This window comes from Trachurus japonicus, chromosome 22 (assembly GCF_045865225.1).
Source record: "Trachurus japonicus isolate A0001 chromosome 22, Traja_1.0".
Classification (NCBI taxonomy): Eukaryota; Metazoa; Chordata; class Actinopteri; order Carangiformes; family Carangidae; genus Trachurus; species Trachurus japonicus.
The window spans coordinates 16,440,113-16,468,096 of NC_140928.1; the positions used below are offsets into that span (position 1 = coordinate 16,440,113).

The window sequence follows — 27,984 nt, forward strand, 5'->3', positions numbered from 1 at the left end:
GGCAGTGGGACAAGTGTTTTTTTTAGGTACAAAGGAAATTAAAACTGAAAAAAATAAAACAAAACAGTAAATATATAAACTGAAATTATCATCATCATTTAAAATGGTTTTAAATTACATAATTTTGGTTTAATGTGGATGATCTTTTTAAATTTTCAAACATTTGTGTGTCTGGAAAGTGCAGGGACATGTTTTTCACCGTATTTTGATAATGACCCAACCCCTAAGTACTTTAATGGGCTCTTTGCACAGCTCCACTACTTCCTGAACTTAATGCTGCTCTTTCATTTCCTGTCTTACATTATTGGACAAACTGATTAATCCAGGTGTGTCTGAGGAGTCACAATGGTCAGACACACCTGGATTAATCAGTTTGTCCAATAATGTAAGACAGGAAATAAAGGAGCAGCATTAAGTTCAGGTAGCCTCGCATCACCAGGCTCTTCAGACAAGCGAAGAGCCTGGTGTCCGTTACCTCGAATTTCGTCTGCATTCTGGTTCCTGTCTGTAGCGGAAACCAAAATCACCAAATTCACCAAAATAAAAGTGTTCACCAACATAAAACTTATAAAATAAACATTAACTTGTAATAGAATAAAAGCAAAATGTTAACTTAATGGCTCAGGGACTTTCTTGTAAATTATATTCCTTAAATTAAAGAGTTTTACCGCATTTTATTAGCTCGGTGCTTTTATTTTGACGGAAAGGCCTGTCTCTCTCGCCCTGGATCTGTTTCCTACCAAAACAGCGAGTCAACGGCCCCAGACTAAGTTCAGGAAGTAGTGGAGCTGTGCAAAGAGCCCATTGCAGTAGAAGACTCTCTGCACTCCTCCCGTTAGCAACGCCAGCCCATAATAGCCCTGCCCTGAGATTTACAACATACATTGTTGTGAATGGACCCAAAGAAACGGCCTGTTTTCGTGGCCTAAAAGAGGTTTTACGTGAAAAAAAAATACACAGTTCCATTGTTCACTATAATATAATTTTTTCCAGCCCCTCAAAGTGCAGGAAAAACACAGTTTTTATTTGGAGCTAACCAACTGCTGATCGGCGGGCGCTAACCCTGGGCCGGCCGGAGGGATACGTGAGTTGGTTAGGTCCAAATAAAAACTGCATTTTTCCTGCACTTTGAAGGGCTGGAAAAAATTATATTATAGCGAACAATGGAACTGTGTATTTTTTTTCACGTAAAACCTCTTTTAGGCCGCGAAAATAGGCCGTTTCTTTGGGTCTGTTCACAACACTGTATGTTGTAAATCTCTGGGCAGGGCTATGGGCTGGCGTTGCTAACGGGAGGAGTGCAGAGAGTCTTCCACTGCAATTAAAGTACTTATGGGCTATTTGTAGATCATACAACCCCACTTTTAAAAAATGTTACTATCCCTTTAAACTGTAAGTTGAAGTGTGTTTAGGCCATTCAACTTCAAGTCTCCAACGCAAAATGTTAAGTTATCTATTAACTTCTGATCAAAACTGCTGCTGCAACATGCAAATAAAAAGAGCTTGCAATCTTACAAAGGAAAATGTGTCATCATTCATACTGACAGACACCAATATGAATCAAGTGTTAGTACTGCTGCACAAATGAGATACAGCACAAATCATAGTCTGCAGAGAAATCTTATTATATCTATTTATTTATTTATTCATTATAATTATTTGGGGGCCACTTTTAGAGCCACTTAGGAACCCCAATATTCTTCAGTTTTAATTGAACCTCATCCGAGCTAAGTATGGTTTAAATAATAATAATAATATGATATTAATAATATCTATATTGCTTTTCAGGCAAAATTTCCCTATGAGATTGTCGTGTGTAATATCGGCAATTTTTCAATTCAGTAAAAGTAAGTAAGTAAAACTTTATTTGTATAGCACCCATCATAGTACTTCAGATGTCTCAAACCTATTTCTCCATGAAGTCAAACTCTGGCTTGATGCTGCCTGTTTCCAGTAAGTGAACCCAAGTGTTCCAATACATATTCACCTATAAATTGATTATTGGTGTTTTAAGTGACTGCACATTTGTTATGAGAACCTGGGAAGTATATTATCATTCAGGTTGGGCCCATGTTCAAATACATACCAAATACCACGACAGAGGTCCAGTGTCACAACTCATTAATCTGGATCTTTTCTTCACTGGCACAGCGTTTTCAATAGAACTTTTTCAAAAACTAAAGTGTGGAAAGGAGAAGGGAAACATTTGAGAAAAGTGGTGTTTTTGGTTTGTGTTACTCCACCTCATTACGCCAGACTGCCTATGTATTCACAACATTTGAGACAAGTCTGCAGACCTGTGCACTACATGATAATCTACAAATAAATTGGTGCAATATAACTTTTACTCAAAAGAAAGGGAGCTCCATCTCACACTCACTGGCTTGCAGATGGTTTGGGTAATTTTCCTGTACTGCTTTGGAGATTTCTGCCCAGTCAGGCTCCACCTCTCTCACCACTGCTGGTCATATTTGGCATTTCTTCATGTCACCTGGGATTCAGCTCTCACTTTTGAAAAGGAAAGCTGGAAGAAGAACGTTTCTCCCACCCCCTCATTTTTGCCTTGTTGCATTGTCATATTTCATCCCCTTACTTAGCACGTTTTGGTAATTACACATCACCATGCCAATCAAACAGAGCTTGTGTTGTCATTTCCCAGAAGCATTGGCTGGGAGGGACAACACCTCAGTGTGAGAAGCTGGCAGAGCTTGTATAGCCTTGTCATATGTTGTGAGTCTCCTTTGTTGGCCTAAACCAGAGTGTGGCAAAGAAAATCAGTGAAATGGGAATCATATACTGTACACTCAGTAATTATAGTATAGTATAGTAGTGAATAGGCTATAACAATAACTCAGTAATGTATTCTGTCGTCATTTTGGCTATAGTTTTTCCTGAAGTTGTTTAACTGAGGTTAGCAGTCATTGTAGTGGCTGCTGTTTGTGCTGCTATTGAATTACACTGCATTATTCAGATAAGCTTTTCTATTATTTTGTCCACCCAATAATATCTATGAGGGGAGGCTAAATAACAGAAATACACCTCTAAATAATGCAATAAAAACTTCACCCTAATCAGCTATGGTGAACCAACACTTCTCATTTCAGATATAATAAAACCTGAACATTACTTGTCACTAGGGCTGTACGTTTTGCATTAAATTTAGTCAGGTGTAGATAATAAATACACGAGTGTGTATCTTCTGTATTCTCCTGCTTCTAACCTAACTGGTTGCGCTTGTATTTTCTGCAGACACAAACACTCACTGTTTGTGTGACTGATCATTTTCGATATTACTCAAGTATAGTGCATCATGTTGAATGATTTAGTCATTCTGATTGACTTCACGATTGTCTGGAAGTTGTGTCAGGTGCGAGCCACACCTTCTGCTGTTGTCACTTTAGAAAGGTGAGTTCATGTAACCACCACTAACAGAGTTGTAATCTAAAACCACAGGCAGTCGCCTTTGTTTAAAAAGTGGCACAGCCTTTCTTTGCTATCTTAGAAGTTGAATTAAACCACACTGCAGAAACCCTCTGGTGTGTAATAACACCACTACCACACCTCTGACAAGGAAATGGTGAAATTCGTGAGAAGTCTGTCATTGTCTGGTTGGAGTGTACTTCCTCATGTCTTCATTACTGTAAGCAATTCCTAAGACAGGATGAGAGCCATAGTGTAATGCAACAACAGCAGGACATTGCTAACTGCACATAATATCTAAACAGTGAAAAAAAATCAAAGTTTTTGTCGTTTTCATTTGCTTTTTGGGGAGTATCAATCAGGGGGACAGACAGGAGAGGAGAGTCCATCTGATTCAATCAATTGGTGCACAGACACTGCTGGCAGCCATCAGTAAGTCTCAGTAATGAAAGCTGAGACAAGGCTCCTAAATCTCTCCTCTCATTCAGACATTACCCGAGGAAAGCTGCCAAACATTAATGGGTAAACAAAAACTCAAGTCTTTTAATCCAATATCCAGTTCTTTGTATGGCGTATGCCGAACATCTTTGTTCGGGAAAGCTTAGAGTAGATTAGTTAGCTGCTGTTAAGTCATTGAGATCAATACACATCTAAACCTGGAGTTAGAATGATATTTATGATGAATCAGAGTCTTAACAGGGATTGAAGCAAGGTAGGAAGAGTCTTACAGCAGCATTAGCCTCTGCTGGCTCTAATGTAATTTCTATAAGTAAACATAACTTTGTATTATCAGAGTAGTTCCTTGCTTAGCGTTGTCAAAAGCATTGCAGCAGTGTTTTCGGCTTCAGTCGCAGGCATTTTTGTATCTCTAGCCACCAATTTACAGTATTTAGCGGTGAAATCTTCCACAGGATTGGGGGTTGAGGAGATAAACAGATGTGGAGCCTGAAGATTTCCTCCCTCAAGCTAACAGGAAGACACCATCTCTATCCTGTGAGCTCAGGTCAGGGAGGGGTTGTTCATGTCTGAGCAGATTCAGCACATGAGATTCGACACAATGCAAGTTTCCTTTTTTCTACTTTTGTTATTGTTTCAACGGTTTCAATTTCCATTACCGAAAGCACCAAGTCTGCTGTCTTCAGGCCTCTGCACACGGCAGAAAAGGGCACGACTGTGTCTTCCTGTTTCTATCAAAGGCGACAGTAATGACGCTGTGTGGCTTCCTGTTTATTCTCTGATGAGTTGCGATGACGAAACGATCTGCCGAAGACTACCATCACATGATGGGCCGATGTTACTGCAGGGTTAAAGTTTTAAGTTCACTCTCTTTCTCTCTCTCTCACTCTGTGTGTCGTTATCTGTGCGTGTGTGTGTCTTTGTCTCTCTCTCACCCTCCACCTCTTTCCAATTTGTGCTTTAATAGAGAAGTCAGTTTAAATGTTTAGAGGGAAGCTCATTCTATAACCTTCTCATATGTGCATGTTTGAAAATCCCATTACCCAGGCAGTCTGCCCACAGACCTGGAGGCTTTCAAAGACTCAGTGTTTGTTGAGAGAGTGTGCGACTGCAGAAGAGGAGAGCAACACACTGACTGACCTTCAGGAACACCAATACTCATTTTATACTGGCAACTGGCTCAGACCACATTGGCGCTCTCCCTTCTGGTCAGGTAACTGTGGTGAAACACTGAAACTTTTGAGTGTTTCGCAGCAGGCATGAATCACTATAGAGCTTTCACCTCACATGAAATCTTGCATCACCCTCCACATGTCTGGCTGATCAACAGAGAAGAGCTGAGACACATGCCAAGTCTTTGTTTCTGGGTGTAACCATTCAATAAAATAACAAAAATCGCCTACTATCTGGAACAGACTCTGGGTAACCAAGATAAAATCACCCTTTCTAATTTAACTAAAATGTAAACCTAATTGAATCTGTTAGATGTGGCTTTGTTGGTAATGCTGCTTCCCCCCCCCCCAAACATCATTTAAATTTGATCCTTTTATTCAGAAAGGGGAGGGACTTGCTTTCATTTTGCCCATGTGAGTTGGTCTGTGTGTATTTGTGTTTTTCCACTCACATCATTGAGAAAGTATTTCATCTGCTCACTCAGAGCTTCCAGGATTTTAACTGGGAGCTCAGCTTTTCTGGGAATCTCTGGCAGTGCGTTTAAAACTGGCTCTCGAGTTCTTCCTCTCTCTGAACAGTGCCACAAATGAAACAGACACTCTGCCATTATGCTCCAAAAAGTGCTTTTTCATTTGAATTACCTGAAAGAAACTCAGTCCATATGACAGCAAATGTAAAACAAAATTCTGATGCTGTATACAATTGTCAAACAAATGAACATGTCGAACATGTCCCAATCAAGCAATAAAACTACATGTCATTTTAAAAGTTGATGACTCGCTGCTTGTTCACAAATTACAGGAGTAGTCAAGAGTTCATCAGGTGCAGGCCCGGTTCTTGTTGGCTGACCCCTCAGCGCTTTGCACCATCCCGTCTGTGGGGAATGTGTCAGCTTCATACTGTACATGTCACTGGGAGCTGTCTTTGACGAGGCTATAGACACCGATAAGGGGCGGTAACAAGGGCAGGACGACTGGTGTCTCATCGAAGAGACTCTTAGCTCCCCAGTAGTTCAGGCGAAGTGAATGAGAAGTTACGAAACTCCTCCTGGTTGATAGACGGGATCATAGGGTCATCGATGGGCGTGAGGGTCGGTTCTTCCTGAGTAAAATCTGGGTCAAAGTTGTTGACGTCCTCTGGTGCTTTCTAGAGGACAGTAAGAAACAACATTCATTAGATAAAAAACATTTTAGCAAGTCCACATGGTGAGAAAAAGTCAAATAGTATGTAATGTCAGACAGAGTTATACTATGTATGCACTGAAGCATGTCATCAGTAAAGTCTGTGATGTGACTTACGATCCGGGGTTTGAAAGGTGGCTCTATTTCTCTTCGATTCAATTTCTCCCAGTCGATGTCTGCAAAAAACGCGTGGCTGGTCACAGCGCTCTCTCCGCCCTCTGTGGCCACACAGCCCAGACGCCGGGCCGGGTTTTTGGTCAAGAACTGTGAAAACCAAATGATGGATGAACTCACAGACACTCAAGACTAAATAAGGAACTGAAAAGTAATCTGTCCTAGAACACACAAGCGCAACACAAACAAAGGAGGATCAGGTTGTGGATCTAGGGATCTAGTCAAAAGGGAAAAATGTGATGAGTTATTCAACTAGATCAGACTAGATTTTTTTTTTGAGCAGAGCCAACCTGAACTCAAGCCAGGAGGCATCCAGTCAAACTCCACCCCCCAACTCACAACAACGCCCCCACACATACACAGTCTGGCTCCTCCCACAAGGCTTCAGAAGAAGAGAGTTCAACTAAGTTCGATAAAGCGTTACCAGGGAGTCTCAACTTCCTTGTGCTGTACAATAAACAATAGAGCGGTGAATCACCTTTTGAACTTCAACTGCTTCTGTGCCTCTGAAGTCAAGTAGGTGGAAGCGACTTGTGGGAGAGAGGCCCAAACAAAACAAACTAAAACTGAAAAATGTAAAACTTAACATGCCTCTGGAAAGAAAGTGGAAAAACAAACAAATGTGTGTTTTTTTTTTTTATAGCTCTGTCTTGGCCAGCAGTCTGCACACACCTCAGGGCTGGCGGTGACATTCAGACGAGGCCACAACAAACCACCGAGCCTCCGTCGTCACAGTGACAGCAGCCAGATTAACCCAAAGTCACTAGAAGGATTAATACGCCTTGCCATATCAGCTCCAAATGGTAATAACTTCCCGAAACTTGGCCGAAAACAACCCTGCATGCCTCTGCAAATCTAAGCTCACGGTGTAAAGAGAAATGAGACAAGAAACACGTCAACACAAGCAAAGAAGAATCTCACAAAAAAAAAAAAAAAAAAAGATGATGAGGAGGAGGGGATGAACTGAAAACACCATAGTGTTGGTTTTGTGCAGCTCAGTCTTCGAACTCACAAATCCCACATGCCTCACATACCACTGACAGTTTTCAGAAGCATACAACACTTTTTGGATTGATGTCCCTGCGTATAGGCAGATAAACTGTCAGGCAGTTTACAGTTTAACGCTACTGCAGTTACGTGCACGGACCTGCAGCTGCAAAAGGCTGATTCTGATGCCTTGGTTTGTAGTTAGTCAGCTAAAATATTAAAGAAACCCTACCTGTAACACGGTATGGTGAAGTGTAATTATCTGGGTGTTAGACTAGCAGGGGTCAATCAGTTCAAGAGCCTACAAACCACAAAACTGAAAAAAAAAAGTATTTGGCTGAAGTTGATGCCATCTTTCCATGGTTACAGCTATGCCATCCTCGCCACCAGACCTGCTGTGTCAGCTCTTCTACACGAACAAGCTGTTCTCCATTTCACCAGCACCTTCGTCACAATGCAATCAGAGAGGAGTGCTTGTGCTGAAGCCATTACTTGTTGATTAAATCTATTTGTCAACAGTTGTGACTGACTCTGCAAATCATTTCAGCAAAAATATGAACACAGTTGCAGAATCCAGTTTCTGAAATGTGAGTATTTGAAATTCTATCTCATGTAAATTTCGTATCTTTGGTGTTGGGACTGTTGGTCAGACAAGAAAAGAAACTTGGTGTCTGAGAAACTGGATTTTGTGAGAATTTTTTTTTTAGACAAAATAGTTAACTGATTAATCAAAAAACAATCATAAATCAACCATGAGAGTACTCCATGGCTTATCAGCCTGTTTATAGAGCAAAGAGCTCAAATAACCTTCAGTCATTATAGGTGATTATTCTCAACAGCCTCAATAATGTTGATACTTCCCACAGAAACGCTCACAAAAACTGTGACAGCCTGACGTCTGGACTCCATGAACTTGCAGACAGGAACATGGAGAACCTTGTAACGGATCAACCTACAGTATAAATAGTGCAGCAGCACTGCAGCGTTCAAATCCACTCACACTGACATGCATCCTTTATGTAACGCATGACACTGAGAGCAGAAACACAAATCAACATGGGAGATTGGCTCGGTGCTTCCTCAAGCATGCTGGAATAACAACAAGGATAAGAAGAGGAGAACAGGGTGCGAAGAGCGGAGGAATGGAGGGAGGTGTCGTCGTATTTATAGCTTGTGTGCTATGGCTGGCCAGTGGACCATGCCTTAATATAGTTATGTAAGAGACCCAGGCCAAACAGCTGGCTGGCAGTGCTCTGCAGGGCTGCCAGTCACTGCACAGTCACAGTGTGTCAGTCTAAAGGGCAACAATCACAAACCCTGATCAGACCTTTGATATCTTAATATATCTTACCGTAGGCTCATGTTACATGAGCCACAAATGGAGGGGATCGGGTCTTTTAGTAAATGTTTACAGCTTAATGGTTTTTCTTCACAATGCTGGTCACAAATACAGTGAGAAATTGATTTCCTGTATCATCAGTTCAGTTTTAAAAAAGCTTCACAGACATTTCCTGCAATTGTATAATACGGACAAAGTCCAACAGAGGCTGCCTGAGGAGGGTGAATGTCTGCCAAAAAGACAAAGACATCTATAGCAAGAGCTGGGTTCCATCCAACTTCATCCATCATGACATTTTTTACAGCCCGTGCACCAACTTACTGTGAATACAGAATGAGTGGATGTGGACTCACAGCTTTGAGTATATTGACCGCCTCTGTGCTGAGCCAAGATGCATAAACAATCTCTTCATTGAGGATGGATTCAAAGAGGTCGTCTTCATTTTCAGCTTCAAATGGGGCGTGTCCTGACAGCATCTCATACAGCAGCACCCCGAGAGCCCACCAATCCACAGAGGGGCCATAGAGCATCTCCTGGAGGATCTGGGGAAACATGTCACAGCATAGCAATAAAGTTACCCCATCATAACTGAAAAAAACTCACAACATGAGGTTCAGTTAGCAAAAGTGTTGGATTTAGTAAGATGCCAGTGAAGCTACACTGTGGAGTGAGTGTTGCGGACAGAAAAGAAGCCTTTCATAAATCCAGACACGCAGCCTTAAGTCGGTGCAAAATCTCTCAAACACGAGGACACAGAGCATCTTGATCCCTCATTATGAAATCAAACCATGCCTGTAAAGCTGCATCCTGATGAGGGGATTAGGGTTCGTCAAGTCAACAGCACCGTTCACGGGCTGACCTCACAGGTGCTCTGCCTTCCAGTTAGTCAGGAAAGAGCGTTGAGAGTGACAGGCAGTGACCACAGAGCTCGTTTTGAATGAGGTGGTGTGATGGAGAGGGGATGGGACTGGAAAATGCATCATATGAACTCAGAGAACTTGTTTTACAGGAAGCCACACGCGGTTGAATGTGATTATTTGCATTAGTTTGTTAAAAGCAGCAGGAAAGTATCTGAAAATGCGGTGCATAAAGGATCTGACAGACTGTAGTTATTAGGTATGGGTGGTGGTATGTAACTGACCTCGGGGGCAATGTAATCTGGGGTCCCACAGAAGGTTCCTGTGGCTGCACCTTCAAATATGCCTTCTTTGCACATGCCAAAATCTGCCAGTTTACAGTGTCCGTCTTTGTCAAGAAGAACATTGTCCAGTTTCAGATCCCTGAAAGGCAAAAACGAAACACAGCGAGACACAGAAAATCAATTATCTATTTGGAAACATTGTTATCCTGCTGACACAAATGAATCATTATGTCAAATAAGCAAAAGGCCTTGGAGGTCGTCACATGCTATCATTCAACTGACGCCAACAGCTGCTAAAATGTTAGTTTGTACTCCGGTCTCCAGTCTGTTGGTGTTGTTTCTAATTATATCTGATGGAGGTAGAAATTTGTGGTGAGACAAAAAGACAAGGTCCTCTGAGGACAGTGAAGCTTCTGTGGCAGCAGGAGACACGAACAGACAACTCCCTGACCGGCACATGGCAGCCAGGAAAAGTCTGACACATTCAGATGACCACTCAGGCTGCCACGAGGGAAAAACTGCCCTGAGGTCAATATTTATTCTGCTTCCAGTAAAGTCCAAAGTTGAGCTATTGTTTTGTTTTTGAAACGTTCACCTCAGACTGTTGCAAATTGGCCATGGTCGCCTGAACCGAAGGTACATAAAGGACTGCTATTATTCTGTTAACGTAAACACGTAGGTTTGTTTGCACAATACAAGATATGATCAGAAATATAATAATTAATCCACAAATGTTAAAATGTATGATTCTTAAAGCCAAATGGTTTTAGCATCCATCTTTTACACGTCACGTCTACGGCTCCAGAGGTCTATTTATTATTATCTTCCATCCAAACTTTTTCAGTATTAGATGTGAGTTTCTAAGGAAAAAGGGTGTAAATCTGTCTGACGTTAATGTGATCCTGGGTTTTATAAATAAATCAGATTTCACAACTGCTAAAATGATTTATTTTGTTTTTAAATTCCAGTTATTATCAAAGGACCACTTTGAGAACTAAGTGGATGCATTACGCTGCTAATGTGAAACACTTTGCACTTGCTCAATCGACTCACTGACAAAGTGTAAACCTCTGGTCCAAGGAACCAATAGGAACATGAAGCCTAAATTATTAATACTATTCAAATGGAAACGTAAATGTATTTTGAATATCAGTGGAAATATGTTAACTGCCAGCTGGTGACCCATAACCAAAGACTGGAAAAAAAACGTAGTGTTGGTGTTCATGTCAGCTGGTACTTTGTCATCTGACAGTGCGATTAAACCTGCTGAGTGTGAGCGCTGGAGTCAGTCTAAGAGTTGGGTCACCTGCTCACAGATTACAGCTCAAGGTCATTTTATGTCCGTCTCCCCCGAGGCTAAACGGAGGATACGGTCTAACACCGCCGGCAGATGCTAATGAATTTCAACATTTGGGACAGGCACACGGCAACATCTTTCTCTGTTTCCTGTTAATTCCTGCAAAAAAAGAATGAGACAATAGTTCCCCACAATGGGATGACAAATACAAAAAAACTGAAACTCTGAATGAAAAGCAGAGTGAGCAGACTGACGGTCAAGCAACAGTGCTTTGGGTGGATTAATCTGTTTGCTCTTCACTACGGTAAGCCGATTGTGTAACACTGACTCATATACTCATGTCCATCACAGCCCAACAAACAAGCTTAAAGAGAGCAACACTGATGCTCATACATAAAGGCTATAAAGTAAGTACAAGCTTAATACAACTAGAATTTTTTTCTCAGTTTTTTTTTTTTAATATTATTTTGTGTGATTAAGTTTGTGTTTTTTTTCCTGTTGAATTATGGCCAGTTGTGCTTTTCCACAAATGCTTTAAAAACATTTTCCTACAGTATTGGTCTGTACATTTTTATATGAATGTGTCCGGTGAGAAATTACTCCACCACCCTGGCAGTTTTACTACCATGCTCTCACCACTGAGCTGCACAGGCCTACACACACACACATGACGATGCAAATGACCAACTGCAGCTAATGCTCCCATACCCCTTCAACCACGCCGCTCATCATCACACGAGTCTAGACGAGTCTGAATCCTTTTCAATGGGAAGTGGGTCAATCGGGCACTGTAGTATCCATAGTTACAGTAACATCTGGAACTATGACGACACCCAGGAGATAGTGAACTTTGTTACAGTCGAAGAGACGCTGATGGCGAGAAAGAGATAGAGTTGCACTAACATGAAAATTTCCAAAGAAGAGAAGAGGAAGTGCTGACAAACACTGTGACGCACAAACTCTGTGTGCAGGTTTTGTTTTTTTTTTACTGTGGTTAAGGGGTGGGGGGGTAATACTACATCTAGAAGCATTAACACATCAACTTAAGTACCATAGAAACAAGTCACAATCTACTGCATATTTGATGATGTAATTTCATTTTTTAAATCCATTCTTTAAAAAAACAAAACAAAAAAAAACCCATGTGGTTTCCCTTTACATGGTTTGTTTTTTAATAAGATGGCAGGGACAAAAAATGATACAGCACAAAATCAGACCTCTTTAGTGCAGTTGCAACAAGAGTTTCCATGTTTCAGAAGCAGACCGTTTCTAGACTTCAGGGTCGACATCCTTGTACCCTTGCATGATGTTTTTTTAACATCTGAAAACGTCTATTTGCACAGGACGGTAACAGGAAACATCGACACACTGTGGCATCACCTGACAGGCTTCAAACCACAACTTCACCTGGAGCTAAAAGCGCAAGGGGAGATAATGAGCCGAGTCACCAGAAAACACACGCATATTGCACAACACAGTGACTGTGAGGCCACAATGGTAGTTCAGGAAGGCAGCACAACATCTGCTCCTCTTTCACCGGCCTAATGCGAGAGCAGCAACTTGGCTCTTTATTTAAGTTATAGCGTGCGAACTGTGTGCGGCCTCTTAAAAGCCAAGAGTCATGCTATGTGGTGCGGGCTGACACAGAGCACACGGACCACTAAATATAACTCAGGATTTACTGTTAGCTCACATGATGCCCCTCTCTCTTCCTTATCATCATCATGCACTGGCAGGGAGCCCACTGCACTCGTGTATCTGAGCCAGAGGTTGGAGCTGTAACCTCTTAATCATAAGAAAATAAAAAATTCTAGTATCAAAATAGCAGCTCACAAAAAAATGAACACTGTGCTCAAGCTGTGTTGCACTCTGCTGTTACGGTGCATCTGCTACTACAAGGTGCAGAAAGAAAACATAGGTCATAATGAATTTGTTGCCCCAAGAGCTGTTTGGACAGTTACTGATGGAAAACACTTTAAGAAGGGGAGGACGTCAAATAGTTTGAGGACGGGGCTGGGATAAAGCCACAGGGATGAAAGATTGATATGTTTCCTGATCCCAAGTAACTGCACCGATGTTGAAACTGAAATGGGAAGTGAGAAGATCATGTCTGTGTGTTCACTGTGAGGTTTTTACACACCCTTTTTAATCCAGATTAAACAAATAGTCAAACTGCAACAGATGCAACAGAGACCTGAGCACAGAACGTATTATCCTTTTTTCCTCAAAGCTCCAAACATTTTATTTTTTATTATTTTCTTTTCTTTTTCTTTTCCTTTTCCTTTCTGATATATTTTTTACTTTTAGGGGTAAGGACAGTCATGAGCTAAGTTTACATTTGGGTTTGGATGGTGGCTTGTTTTTCTTTCTGTATTGATATCTGTGTGAATACAGACAGCAATTGTATGTTGTCGATGTTTTGTTCGATAAAAATCAATAAAATCTATTGAAAAAAAACAAAACAACAACCTCCAAACATTTAATAAATATCCACCTCTTTTGAACATTGTCCACTTGATTTGTAACACAGCTTTTTTGCTTTTAAGTGTGTGGTCTCCAGACTAGCTCTTACGGCCTGTTTGATTTTCAACTAAACTACTAGTTAAAGGGATAGTAGCATTTTTTTTAAAAGTGGGGTTGTATGATCTACAAATAGCCCCTAAGTACTTTAATTGCAGTAGAAGACTCTCTGCACTCCTCCCGTTAGCAACGCCAGCCCATAGCCCTGCCCAGAGATTTACAACATACAGTGTTGTGAATGGACCCAAAGAAACGGCCTATTTTCGCGGCCTAAAAGAGGTTTTACGTGAAAAAAAAATACACAGTTCCATTGTTCGCTATAATATAATTTTTTCCAGCCCCTCAAAGTGCAGGAAAAACACAGTTTTTATTTGGAGCTAACCAACTGCTGATCGGCGGGCGCTAACCCTGGGCGGAGGGATACGTGAGTTGGTTAGGTCCAAATAAAAACTGCGTTTTTTCTGTACTTTGAGGGGCTGGAAAAAATTATATTATAGCGAACAATGGAACTGTGTTTTTTTTTTTCACGTAAAACCTCTTTTAGGCCGCGAAAATAGGCCGTTTCTTTGGGTCCATTCACAACAATGTATGTTGTAAATCTCTGGGCAGGACTATGGGCTGGCGTTGCTAACGGGAGGAGTGCAGAGAGTCTTCTACTGCAATTAAAGTACTTAGGGGCTATTTGTAGATCATACAACCCCACTTTAAAAAAATGCTACTATCCCTTTAAGGCAGTTAACTATCCATCTTTGGCTTCAGCGACACCTTTGGGGATATACTCTATGTGGGAAAGTAAATTCAACTGTTGTGTTGTGAGCTCCTTGACTCAGACCTGTAGATGATGCCTTTGCTGTGCAGGAACATGAGAGCGGAGGTGATCTCCGCCGTGTAGAAACGTGCTCTCGGCTCCTCAAACTTCCTGGACTTCTGGATGTGAAACATGAGATCGCCACCGTTCACAAATTCCATCACGAAGAACAGTCGGTCCTGAAAAGGGAAGCAAGGAGATCACATTTATACACATGCACACAGACCACACAAGCCCTGCAGCAGCTCCCACGTTATTAAACAACCCGAGAGTCCATGAACATGGCTGAGCTGAGATTGCTTCAAGGATGAAACATGGCTGTTTCTCATAAATTTCACATGTCTTTTTAATGGATTTCCCGTCCAACCTACCACACTTTACAGTCAGCTGGGCAGAAAAGAAAACACAGATCAAACCAATTAATCTTTTCTTTCTCATTACAGGCTCAAGTCGATATATGATCTCGGAAATTAGACCCTGAGGAAAAAACCCTGCAGTGGAAAAACACTAAAGGAGAACGTGATGCATGAATCTGCCCATCGAGCGTCCAACAAGCGATGAGAACATCCAGCCATTGATGGCTCTTGTTAATTGCTCTGTAGTTGTCTGTCTGATTAAATGTGTGATGTTTCCTAAGAAATGTGTTGCACATGCAAAGCAGGTAGCACTCTCTGTGTGTGGCCTGGTTGTACAGCTGAGTGAATCTTTAAATCCACACAGTACAATTTCACTTTGACATGTGAGCCCCAAGGTGCATGTGCTATTTTATCCAAAAAATGTGGTTTCCCGTTTTTTACCTCACTGAGTGAAGCTCTCAGAGGGGAATCTGTCTCCACTTGAACATTAAAGTAACCACAGATGCCATTTCCTGGGGTGGACATTTTAAATCCACAGCCAGTGAACGCTGCCTCTGGGCTTTCAGAGTTTAGTTCAAACTGCCCGGTTGTGCCAGATTTTCTCCAATCCTCTGTGAACTTGCTGAGCTAGATGTCTAGTAATGTGAGATTAGATCAAATCAGTGTTCAACGGTCAGGATGAGCAGCTGATGACAACAATTCTCCAAACTGTTCACTCCACCACAGGCAGAAAATGCCCTCAACCTCTCCTCCACTCTTTCCATGCCTACTTGCATTTTTCCACATCTGCACAAAGATGTAATCATTCTAATAATATCTATGTTTTCATAAGAATTTAAAACCACGGATAATTTTAAACTTGTATTTATACACAATTAAAACACATAACAGAACGCAGGGGATTTTTTAGAAACTGCCTACTCTGAAAAAAAGGTGACAAGAAACTGAAAAAAGCACAAATGTAGCATGCTGGTGGAACAAATGTTGTCAAGCGTCTGTGCGTGGGTTTGTAGTGGTGAGGGGGAGCGGTCTCACCGACTCTGCTCTCCACTACTACTACTACTGCTGCTGCTGCTCTATTTTGATCCTGGGTAAAGTAGGCTAGCCATGGTTCAAACTAAACTAAAGCAGATTAGGTTGTCCAGTCTGCACCAGAAAGTCAGGCTCTGCCGGCTGAGGATCATCATCATCATCATCATCATCATCATCATCATCCTCTTCATGCCCTGACTGACAGACTGGGGCTCTGCTGCCACCTGCTGACCAGTTCATGTAACGTAACATGGGAAACTAAATGTGCAGAAACATCATTTTAGAGAGTGATACTTATCAAGTGAGTGAGTGAGTGAATGTCTCAGAGATTATTGCACTCTAATACAGAGGAGGTGCAGATAATTGTGCATGTGATGCTCAACATGGAGAAGGGTTAGACATAATCTCCAATGTCAGCGAATGAAAGGCCCTTTAAAACTGGTTACAATGCTTGTGGATAACTAAAAGGAGCACTGGTATAGAGCTGTTCTTCATGCAAAAAGAATAACTCTCTTGATCTCAATTGCACTTGAGAGTTGATTCACAGAAACCACAAGTGTAGTTATCTCAAGGAAATTTAAATCGAACGCAATTGGACTTGGTTTTACAAATAACCAAGTCCATCTGCGTTTGATTTAAATTTCCTTGAGATAACTACGACCTGGACAAATGAGAATATTCACAGGCCCACAAGTGTAGTTATTGCTGGGTGGGCACCACTAGGGGGAGTAGGAAAATGTGTTTTGTGAAGTGCAACAGACAATAAGAGTATTTATTGTCAAGCAAGGCAGTGAGGGTAATTACATAGTCAGATCACCACAAAATTTCTATGAAAGTTTGTAACGTGATGTAAAAAAAAAAAATCAAAGGTTTGAATCATTCTCTTTCTTTCAGCGTCATCAGCAGCAGATCTGATGTTCACAGATCAGCGATCGCTCTAAATGAAGTGGGCAATTTATGGTGTAAGAGCCATTCTGGGCTTTTATTTTTTGGTATATTTTTGTGTCTTATTTTGTAACTTCCGCCCACATAGGAAGTGAGGTGGGGCATACGGTCACGGTGGCTTATTTAAACTGAGCTAAACGATCGGCAGGTGTTGCTGATTGGAAGCAAACAATTCTTTGACCGTGACATGCTGTGCTGTGACATGAAGACCTGTTCCACTGGTTTGTACAAATAAATCCCTTTTTTATGGTAAACTTTGTTGTGGCAATTGGGTTTACTAGCACCATGCACGCGTCAACTATAAGCTAACTACATCAGCAACAGTGAGTGACTCTCTTTTATGGCAAGAGGAAAAGAAGTCACTACATATGGTTTCACAATTGTTGTATCTAGTGAGCAGCCCACTTGTTCATGTTCATGCCATAACTTGGTCTGTAAACATTTCTCAGGAACTGAAGAGAGAGCGTATTCAGTCTGAGGTGAGATCACTAGGACTGCAACAACATTAAAGGAGTCTAGAGTCACGCTAGAGGCTGTGTGAGGTAGCACCGCCGCCATGTGCCAACACGCTCATATTTACCAGGTATTACTCGTCGTTTACCCGTCACAATCTTTGCTCAGTTTGTTTGCACATGGCAATTTGACTGCTGGTGCTGCTACATGAGAACGTAGTTGTAATTCATCCCGAGGGGTCAAGGGTCAAAGTGTTTGTCCAATGCATCTAATCACTGTAGAGACTTCTTTCTTTTTTTTCTAATTATCTTTTTCTTTATTTTTAAAGTTTCAGAACAGATAATCGAGGAAATAAGGGGGAAAAAAGTTAATTAATTTTTAAATAAAATTTTAAAAAACTAGTACGAAACAAACGCTGTAGAGACTTCTGTGAAAACTCTGTATGGACTTTGTGAAAACTGATGAACTGTCTGACCTCCTTGGCTAAAGAGGAACTATTTCCCCTTACAATGAAAGTGTACCGAACTGTGACACAAGTGCATTTGTGTGTGTGTGTGTGTACTGACCGATGTCTGGAAGCAGCAGTACAACTGAGTGAGGTAGGGGTGGCAGCGAGCCAGTGACAGCACCCTCTTCTCAGTCATGGTACACTCCACATCGTCGTCCTGCAAAATGATGTCCTTTTTCAACACCTTCACCGCAAACACCCGCTCTTTGTTGTTAAGTCTCGCCAGCATCACCTGAAGACATAACATAAACATAAACTCAGTTTTCAGTGTCACCTTGATGCCGTCGACATTTACACCGCCTGATAAACACGCCTACATTTATCCACATCATCATTTCATTAGACAGAGCATTTCTTACTGTCATCTCTTGTCATTCCCACCTTGCCAAAGCTGCCCTTTCCAAGCACTTGAAGGAATGTGAAGTCTGTAATGCCCAGCCGAGGGGTCTGCTCCTGAGAATCTGTACTCTGTCTCCGGTCAGGGGACTTCATCTGACTGGGATTTCTGGCCTGTCAGGACAAAAACACAAATAAACTCATCAATTACAATACATTATCCTAATTCAAACTGCAGTTAGATTCAGATTCAGATTCAGAAAACCTTTATTGTCCCCTGCAAAAAGCAGTAGAAATTCTTCTTTGACGTGTGTGTGCATAAAAGAAAAGTTAAAAACACAGTTTAACATAAAACAAACAACAGAGATAAACACAGAATAAGACATTAAAAGGACATTAAAAAGATTTCATAGTGAGTTGCTGATGATGTAGATGGTGGATGAGATGAAACTCAATACTCGTTTGATTTATTCTGAAAGAAAAGTCCCAGTCTTTGTACCATTGAGTTGCGTTTAGCGAGTCCTCCAGCCTGCAGACCCATCTCCGCAAGTGTATTGGCCAGTTCCACGCTGTTGACCCCACAGTTTGGCGCCACGTTGCCTTTGCAGCGGATGTGAACGTTCATTTTACAGACTGCAGAGAGAAACAAAGCAATCAGAAATACTCGTGAAAGACGCATGAGAACATCTAAAATCATGTTTGTTTTTTGTTTTTTATTGATTAGATCAGGTCTTACTTTTACAGTGCAGCCCCTGTCTTACTATGCCCCATAGCAGCGAGCCACAGTGGTCACAGAAAGTAGGCGACTTGTAGTTGTGGATGTTAAACTTGTGGGGAATGTTGATGCTGAAGCCTTGGTTCGCAGGTTGCTGAGAAAAGACACAGAGGGGTCCCACTGAACTAACCAATGTCGACTGCAACATGTTATTAATAAATGTAAATTGCCACAGAGTGCACTGTAATAAATGTCTGGTTTCTATTGCTGCCACGGTCGGATTGTTTCTGTTTACTGCGAAAATGTTGGTTCTCTACCAATTTCCCCCGATTCAGAGAAAGTTTGCAGTATTCAGCAAAATGTTCAGCAGAGCGCTAAAACAAGCACGCCAGTATTTATAGCAATATATGAAAATGCTGCAACAAGCATGTGTGGAAAAGTACTGTGCAGTACAATGTTCTGGCTCAGTGACCGTCTCAGCACAGAAAGAGGAAGCTGTGCAGTGTACTGATCACTGCAGGTGTTCGTCAGAGGTCTTTGTGCTATAGGACGCAGTCTACTGTCTTTTGTGAATAATGCATTACGGCATAATAATACTGTTGTTGGGCAGGGCATCTGCTCTGTTGCTGATTGTGTAAGCTGACAGCGTTGATTGATACCTCTTCTTTTGCTGGCTTCTTCATGCGCGGGCACAATGTGACGACGTGCTGGTGGCATCGTTTGTGAACCACACAGGTGCACACTGAAAAGACAGACGTTCGATGTCAAACCCATAACTCAGACCTGTGTGTTTAAGAAACTGTGTCAAAAAGCAGAGTAGGAGAAAATAAGGGGGGGGCTGACCTTGGCACTGGTAACCCTGCTTTCCAAAAACACCCCTATAAAAGAGACGGAGCCAGTTTACAGTCTACACAGACACATGGAGGCAACAAATGATTCATCCTAGCTCTAGTTTCTCACCAGATGAACTCTTTGCAGTGGAAACAGAAGGTGGGCTGCCGGAGGAAAGTGGACATGAACTTGTGCCCGTTGACCTGGTGGATCCTCCGTCTCACCGCCCCCTGCCGCTTCCTTGTGAACTGCTTGAAGGGCTTCTTCTCTTTTGTGAGAGCGTCGTCTAAAAAACAAGATGAGGGTAAAAGTAGAGGCACATTTGTCAATAAGTCACAAGGCCAAAGTTGATCATCACTGTTGTCTTTTTGTGATGTTTCTTTAAAGATGTCACAAACAATACTGTAAAATTGATCACAGAAGAATTGACACATGACTGCAGGTCTCTTCTGCTCTACAGCGATTTTTCACATTTTGGTTCACTTGCTGTTCTCATAACTTTTTCAAGCTACAGCACGGAGCTGTTCTCAGCTATAAAAAAAATCCCTGAACGCCCACTGTGCACCACCTGTTAAGCATCGACCAGCAGACAGACAATTTTAAGAAAGTGGAGCATTTAACTACTTAAGAGGCAGGTATTTTCCATGGTAGAAGAAGTTGTTCCAAATAAAGACTGTCATTTTCTCCTACTATACTTGTCTGTTCTGTTCTAGATAATTAATTATCTAGTCTATAAAAGTGACAATAGGAGTCAGCATCTTTAAATCGCTGTTGTACAACCAAATGGCCAAAGACATTAAAATGTAAAACACTGAAACAGTAGCAAATCTTCAGACCTGTGAAACTGGGAAGGTTGACAACTGTGGGTAATTGGTGATTTTATATATCGAAATAATCTAAGGGAATACTGTGATTTTGTTATCATTATTTTTTTTAACCTATTTAACTATTGCATGATAAAAAAAAATGCCACCAATTTTTATCAAATATCATCAGCAAATACTGGGAGGGATTTGTTCTTTACACATTATTCAGTGTGAATTCATGTGCACGTTTATATTTACACATCTGCACAGTTTGGCTCAATGCGTTATAGCTCAGAGTAACTGTAGTCTAGCAAGGGTCTATTTATGAAAACCACACATGCATTACTGAAACTTGTCTGCTGAGCCCCCAGAACGAACGCCCCTGCAAACAACAGTTGTGCGTGGCAGTGGTGTGAAAAGGGGGCTTTACTTTAAGACCACAGTGCTCTAAGCCATGCATGACTTATATCATGCACAGCTAAAATGGTTTTCTCTCCGTAAAAGGCCAAAAGTCTGAGGGGTTGAACAGATCAAGAGAGTTTTCGTCAAATATTCCCATGAATACACATTTGAAAGCAAATATTGATAACTGGAGAGTTGTAATTAAATAATAACTATCAACTTTGAAGTGAAACAAGGTGGGGTGAACGTGTTGTGATGTCGCTCTGCAAAATATATATAACTTTCCAAATTAAAGGTTCCAAGGAAAACTTTGTTCAAATATAAAACTGGACAGGTTGTCGTTGTGAATAAACAAAGACTTTTGAGTTCTGATGAAATATGGAGTTGTGGAGGGGTCCGTGCAATTAACCATTAAATTAACTCATGTGATTTTGCTTCTCTATTTGTTGTTTTACAGGAAATCAATGTCCAAAAATATTCACTGACATTTCCAGCCGTTGATATTCAGTGTTGTTCGCATCCCTGTGGTTTGCCGCCACCACAGTGATATGATACTTTGCAAATTTCTGAGCAGTTTCTTATTTTCTTTGTTGTGATCAGCAGTGTTTGTTTTTAGTTTTGTGACAGTATGGAACTTTTGCTGGACTCTTCAGAGGGCAAGGGAAGTGAAAACAAAAACCAAAACATTTCAGAGGATGTGGCGTGTCAGGGTTTAAAATCTTGAGAGTTCAGAAAATGTTGTGTGGAAATATGTGAACTAAAAACATAAGAAGGAAAGGAGCCTTTGTTTCACCAACACATTTCTCAGCTGCACATCTTTGCTGCCTGTCCTACCACAATCCACAGGAACTCTGTTTACACCCAACTCTGCCATGTTCATTAGATCATTGTGAGACTACCTTTATTCTGTTACAGGCTGTATTATCATGCATCAGCATCTAAATAATGGACATGTAGTGGTTCTTAGGGCTGACAAAATATTCCCTACATCAATACACCACGACAACCACCCTGGACTGTTTGACCTGAGGCAGGTTGGATCATGGACTCATGACAGTAAATCCAGATTTTTCTGACCGTACCACCTGCATGTCGACAGATTTATGCTCTCGGCTGATAGGGGTGGAGCACGACAGGGTCTTCTAAGCCCATCCATCTCAAGTTTTGACACGTTGCACTTGCTCATACTGAGATGCTTCTCTGCTCGCCACTGTGGTGGAGTGGTTTTCTGACTTTACTGTAGCCTTTCCACGAGCCTCGCTCCTCTCCTTTGACTTTGTTTCCTCTTTCATAAGTAAATGAAATGTTAGTGTTTGATAGTGAAAGGAACTTGGCTGAAAGTTCACAGTGAGAAATAATGGGAGCAAATTTTAAAAATAAATAATCCCAGACTTCTTCAGTAAACATTCAAGGCCACTTCCTGCCTGTCTGATTTCAACCTCTCCCTGGTCCAAAGACCCTGTGCATGTCTGAACAACCAACCTGCCTGATACTGATGCTCTCTGAGGTCTGAAAACCCTGGCACATACCAGTCTACTCGATTCACACACAAGCATCCGTGTATGCAACAGACGGCCTTTAGCTATTGAATGGGTCACAGATAAATAAGAAGTACTCAAACCCCTAGGCTGTGTTTTGCAGAGTGGAAAAAGAGAAGACTAAATGAATCAGCAGTTACATGCTGTGTGAAAAAAGAAGCAGAAGTGGGATGGGTATAAATAACCATAAAGAGAAACACTGGGCGGCGTTTAACCGTTGTACAGTAGCAGCCTTACCGTCAGTGAAAGACCCATTGAGCGTTATAAGGACGAAGACCTTGCCCTCTGGCTCCAAATCCATCTGCAGACACACAGACAAACACACAGTTAGACAAAATCAAAAAACAGCAGCTGTGAACAGTTATATTTGGTAAAATCATTTCAAAATTCATTCATTAAAAAAAGGATACGGTAACAAATCTAACATGGATTAAACCAAAAGTAAAATCACAATAAAAAGACATAAGTAAAGGGGATGTGAATGGTATCTGTTTGACGTTGAAGCATCGTTCCTTCAGCTGTAGTTCAGTAAAGATGCAGCGATGTAGACAACCCATTCTTTTTTGCATTCCTCGTTGTGTAGGTAACGTCAGAGGAATCTGGGCACAGGGACAACGCAGCAGGTCGAGCAGGCCGGGCAGGTTGTGATGACCTGATGAGCAGCTGAGAATGCTGACGTCTTAAAAATGCATACAGCTACATCTTTTTCTCAGCAATAGGCCGTTAGTTTACTTCCTGCAGCAACCATTGACTGGAAACTGAGGTCTCTACACTTAAATAAATAGAGCCATTTCTGTTCACATGGACTCCGCGGGGGAAAATAGCCTACTCACTGCCCACGAAACAGTGAGGCGTCAAACGTTGCCGCTCAGTTGGCACAGTCAGTGTAAAACTCATCTCAAGGAAGTGTTCATTTCACTTCTTCACAGCGATGTCCATGTTTTCTCTCAGTTACCTGCTCGTTTCCTGTATCTAAAGCTACTGCATACCGGTAGTCTAGACAGAAACTCTGACTGGTCCAGGGTGAAGACTTCTCCTTTGTCACTTATCTTTTATATCATTTTTACCTGATAGAAACAACAACAAAAAGTCGGACCAGGTAGACAACAGGAGTTAGATTAAAGGACGGGCTCGTGTTTTTCCTGGTCTGTCTGTACAGACCATTAACATCAAATTCAGAAGGAAGTCATCATATTGGCTTTGGCTGAAATTAAGATGATGTTTTTTGCACAGGGCGAGGACCCCCGCCTTTCCTCCACCTACACGATGCCGTCGTCAAAAAGCAGAACAATTAATGCTGTATCACAAAGGAGGAAGTTACATTTTCCTTTTTTTATATTAACTGGGTATGGGGCACATTTTAGTTGAGCTAGCACAGTACACTTGTGCTGGAAAATGTTATGGTTCCATATTTAACACACTTTCAGTTTCAGTACTAATGGACCGTCCTCAATTTGAATTTCCCTCCAGGGGATGAATAAAGTATTTTTCCCTCTTCTTCTCCTTTCTGCAAGCTTGAGCCTTTCTGCAAGCTTGAGAAACAGTTCCCACACCACAGACAACTTAATGATGATTATTACCAAGAAAATGTTAAGCAACAAGTTCAAATAAATGAGTAAACTGTCAAACATGTCACAATGTAGTGTCACGTCGTGTCTGGTGGGAGGCAAAGGAAACTGGAACTGTGTCTAATTGTCATATGAGGGATGATGTCAGTCATGACATTAACTTCAATCTGAGTTAACCAAAAAAAAGAGGGAGTTGAGAAACAAATTCCACTTACGTTGAACTAACAAGTTACTGAAAAGCAGAAACGCACACAGCCTGTGTGGAGTTTAAGGGCATCAAACTGGGTCACATGCACAAATCAAAGGGGGAGAGGGGGATTTAAAGCTTCTGGATGAGAGCCAACAGAGAGTAAGTATTTTAACAGCGAGCCCTGCAGCACTGATCAGATGGTGAGAACACTGTGACAAACAGCAGTGTAGGCGTGTGGAGGCTTGTGCTTCATATGTGAAACAAACCAGCCCAGCATATCTTCTCTGCAGCAAAGAACAAAAAAGCCTTCACAGTTCAGATGTAGCGGATAACAACTTTTTAAGAGCGCGTCCTGAGCTGACAAAGTCTACTGCACTAACCAGTGACTTCTAAAACTACAGACCAAGCTCCACTTTCACACCACTTCCCCTCAGCGCTCGGGGTCGCAGTGAAGTGAAGTGAAGTGAAGTGAAGGTTTGTGCAAAGCAGTCTTTTATTTTTGCAATTGTTTTTCTCAGTTATTCAGTTATGAGATCAAAAACATAGGGTTTTCTCAATGAAGTAACTCTACACAAAACAAAATTATTTACATGTTTTGCTTTGTTGGAGTGAAACATTAACCATCGTGTCAGCTTGCTTGATCTATTTTGAGTTGTGCTGCTCAAAATCTCTTAGTCATTTCCATTAATGATGAAAATAATCATAAGGTGCAGCCCCGTATTTTGCAGAATGACCATAAAATGTACATTTGATATGGTTTTAGTTATTCTTTCTGAGTAAATGTAATTGAGGCATTTGTCTTCAGTGCAAAATGTTGTACAAACTTTCACATTTTCATTTTCATCTGTTTCACAAGCTACATACAGCCTGTGCCTAATATAATTTTTGAAAATACTTAATTTTTCTCTGTTTAGGTGAAAGACTTAGGTGTTTCGACTAGAGAAGAATCCGTCTGTGCACTGGAGACATCTCTGTATTCAGTCAGAGTGTCACGGTTTGCAGTCGATACCACCTCAGCCTGCTCCAGGCCTGGACAGGTTCGAGTTACATTCAGCAGCACCTGCCCTGGCTTACAGACCGACAGGGATCAACGTACAGTAAGTGAGAAGAGGGAAACTCCAGCTGAGACAGGTAGTTTTTTGTCTGTGTCTGGAAGTGAGTGAGACTAGAATGATGCATTAGATAATCAGACTTAATCAACATAATCTTAACTTTGATAAGATCAATCTTTTCCCCATAGTGTCAAGCCATTAATAGGAATACATAAGCACCAACGTTTAGAAAAGGGCTTATTACGTCAACAAATAATTACATTTGACACGTGGTAATTAGTAAATATTCCCGTCAGGCTTCGTCTTTCCCCCCATCAATCCTCATGACTGAGATGACCTGTTGGTGATGAATCGGTTCAGGTCCTTCCTAATAGCTGTTCAGGCTTAATTTCATCCCCTGAAATTGTTTTCTATGGTGACCCACGGGTTTGATTCTAGGTCCTTTTTGTATTCAATCTACATGATCCCTGTTGGTAACAGCAAACAATTATTATGTCCAGTTCCCTGTTACAGAGACGCAACACAGCTCTATCATCCAATCAGACCAACCAGTCACCGTAAAACTGTCTGACTAAATATAATAATATATTGGATGGTCAGACAACTTCCTCCACTTAAATCATAAAACCTCTCTCTCTTTCTCTCTGTGTCAGCCCTGTAATTAATATTTAGTGAGTATATTGTAGATATCTTTTTATGTTATTTAAACATACTTAACTATGTACCTGTGGTTACTCATGCACCACCATCATCATACATTAGTTCACACTCATTGGTCAGGGCAACGTGCATCTGCTGCTTGTGCACCCTGCAATGTGGTGCAACCAGTCTTTACAAGCCGTGTTAACACTTTGCCAGAGCAGCGGCATGTGTGATTTCAGGTCATGGTCGATGATGATCACACTAAAAGCTTTGAAGCCAATAAGTGAACGACACTAAAAGGTTCCTGTCCAGCGCATGCTGCTCAATATCAGACACCGCATTATGAGAGGGTGTCGTCCTTCTTGAGGCCTGTGCTCTGGCAGAGGTTAGGCTTCCTCTGAGAGTGCAGCAGGGAGGTGTTGTTGATGTTTTCAGGTAGAAAAACAGGCAGCATTACTCACACTAACTGTGACATGTGCAGCGAATATTGCCCCAAGTTATCACATGTTGTCTTCTCTGAACCTGCCCTTTCTGTTTACTTTTTTAATCAGGTGCCAAAACCTCCATGAAGAAACCTCACTATCCCAGTGTGAAGAAGATGACGACCTATGGGATAGGGGTTTATCGCTGATCATTGAGCTGTACTAGGCACAATAATGGTTAGAGTTAACAGTAACCATTTACACATTTAGAAGGTGTACAAACAAACCCTTATAGTACAACCTGTTTTAGTCTATTCAGGGATGGTCATGTGCCTTTGGTCCTGGGTGCTTGTTGGACTCCAGTGCACCTGCTTGCAAAGTTGGTTTACTACCTGATGTTTTCATGTATTGGATGCAGTAAAGGTATCAGTATCTGTGGCAGTATAGCCCTGAAGTAATCTGGATCAAACCCTAACTTTATTATATCACGTCAACTTGAACCCAGAAGATAATTTATGACCCTGCATGCCTGGCCACCTAACATCGCTTATTCTCTCCTTGACTTTATTATTTCTCACTCACCCATCCCTCGAAAGTCTCCCCGGTGTTGGCGGATTTGATGAGGTCCTCGAACTGGATGGTGCAGTTGGCCACAAAGTCGTCGTATCCAATCGGAGTGTCGTGGAAAACCGCCAGCTCGATCTGTTTCCCGTTGGAGACGTTGAGGCAGAACTCCTCGTTGTACGTCGGCGTGTTGGTTTTCTGTTTGGTGTGAGTCTGTCCGGTTTTGTAGTCGTCCACCTTCACCACGATGTAAGGGTCCAGGGCCGGGGCAGCCTTGTTGAAGATGACAGAGTGGCGGAGGGAGAAGGTGGTCGGCTTCAGGTCCACCGCCTCACCGATCCGGAGCTTCAGGTAACCATTAAACTTCATTTTTGTAGGTCGTTATGAGCCTCGCGCGGAGAATAAAATGCATTCACACACAAAAAAAAAACAGGCGACAACAAATATTCACGCCTGCTTCACATAAACACTGACGGACAACAACAGTGCTGCAATAAAATTCATTGTTCTAAATAATTACTATAGGCTACACTCATTTGGCGTCAGCTCGTGCGCACCTTTGTAGTCATCTCAATGTTGCTCCCCCCCCCTGCCTGCGCTCGCGCTCCGCAGTCCGCACCACAACACGTTCACTCACTGTCTGCTCCGAAAACCAAGTGCTGCTGTGTTGGGGAACCTGCTTCAAGAAGTTTCAGTCTAAGTAGGAAGCCACAACACTGACATGCCGAGACCGACGAGGGGGAGGACGAGTTCCGCATATCTCGTCGGAGCGCACGCACGCACGCACGCACGCTTACGCACACACACAGGCTGCACAGTGCACACACACACAAGATACACACACACAGGACGTAGACTCAACCTGTCACTGTTGTTTGCTGTGTCACATGGCTGAAAGTGTAGTTGGAGTGAGCGTAGTCTGGTACTACGTTGACCACAATGCATCGCTCTGCTCACTGAAGGTGTTTCAGTCCCACCTGTCCAGCACTGAGTAAGAAAACACCGCCCTCTAACGGCGATTAGAGTGAACAACGTTACAGGGGTATTTCTTTATACTATTACAGTATACTCTTTCTTTCTTTCTTTCTTTCTTTCTTTCTTTCTTCATATCCTCCTGAGACCCAGGGG

At 41.8% G+C, this 27,984-nt stretch overlaps 1 protein-coding gene across 1 annotated transcript; it reads right to left on the reverse strand.

The window, feature by feature from the left end:
• Positions 1 to 5,393: 5,393 nt before the first annotated feature.
• prkcha (protein kinase C, eta, a) lies at positions 5,394 to 27,510 on the reverse strand. Its single transcript, XM_085768454.1, has 14 exons — positions 26,875 to 27,510; positions 22,656 to 22,719; positions 19,802 to 19,958; positions 19,685 to 19,719; positions 19,501 to 19,583; positions 18,863 to 18,995; positions 18,626 to 18,759; positions 18,172 to 18,300; positions 17,849 to 18,022; positions 14,521 to 14,675; positions 9,872 to 10,010; positions 9,084 to 9,272; positions 6,348 to 6,494; positions 5,394 to 6,195 (listed from the first exon to the last, which is right to left on the reverse strand). Exons 1-14 carry the CDS (start codon positions 27,223 to 27,225, stop codon positions 6,046 to 6,048), a joined length of 2,040 nt encoding a protein of 679 aa, XP_085624580.1. The 5' UTR covers positions 27,226 to 27,510; the 3' UTR covers positions 5,394 to 6,045.
• Between the last annotated feature and the right edge of the window lie 474 nt (positions 27,511 to 27,984).

Coding starts and splice junctions, on each gene's coding strand:
- prkcha (XM_085768454.1), bottom strand. CDS start 27,225: ATGAAGTTTAATGGTTACCTGAAGCTCCGGATCGGTGAGGCGGTGGAC. Junction 14,676..17,848: donor ACTGCTGCTTCCAGACATCG/GTCAGTACACAC, acceptor TTCCCTTTTCAG/GACCGACTGTTCTTCGTGAT. Junction 6,196..6,347: donor CACCTTTCAAACCCCGGATC/GTAAGTCACATC, acceptor ACTGTCCTCTAG/AAAGCACCAGAGGACGTCAA.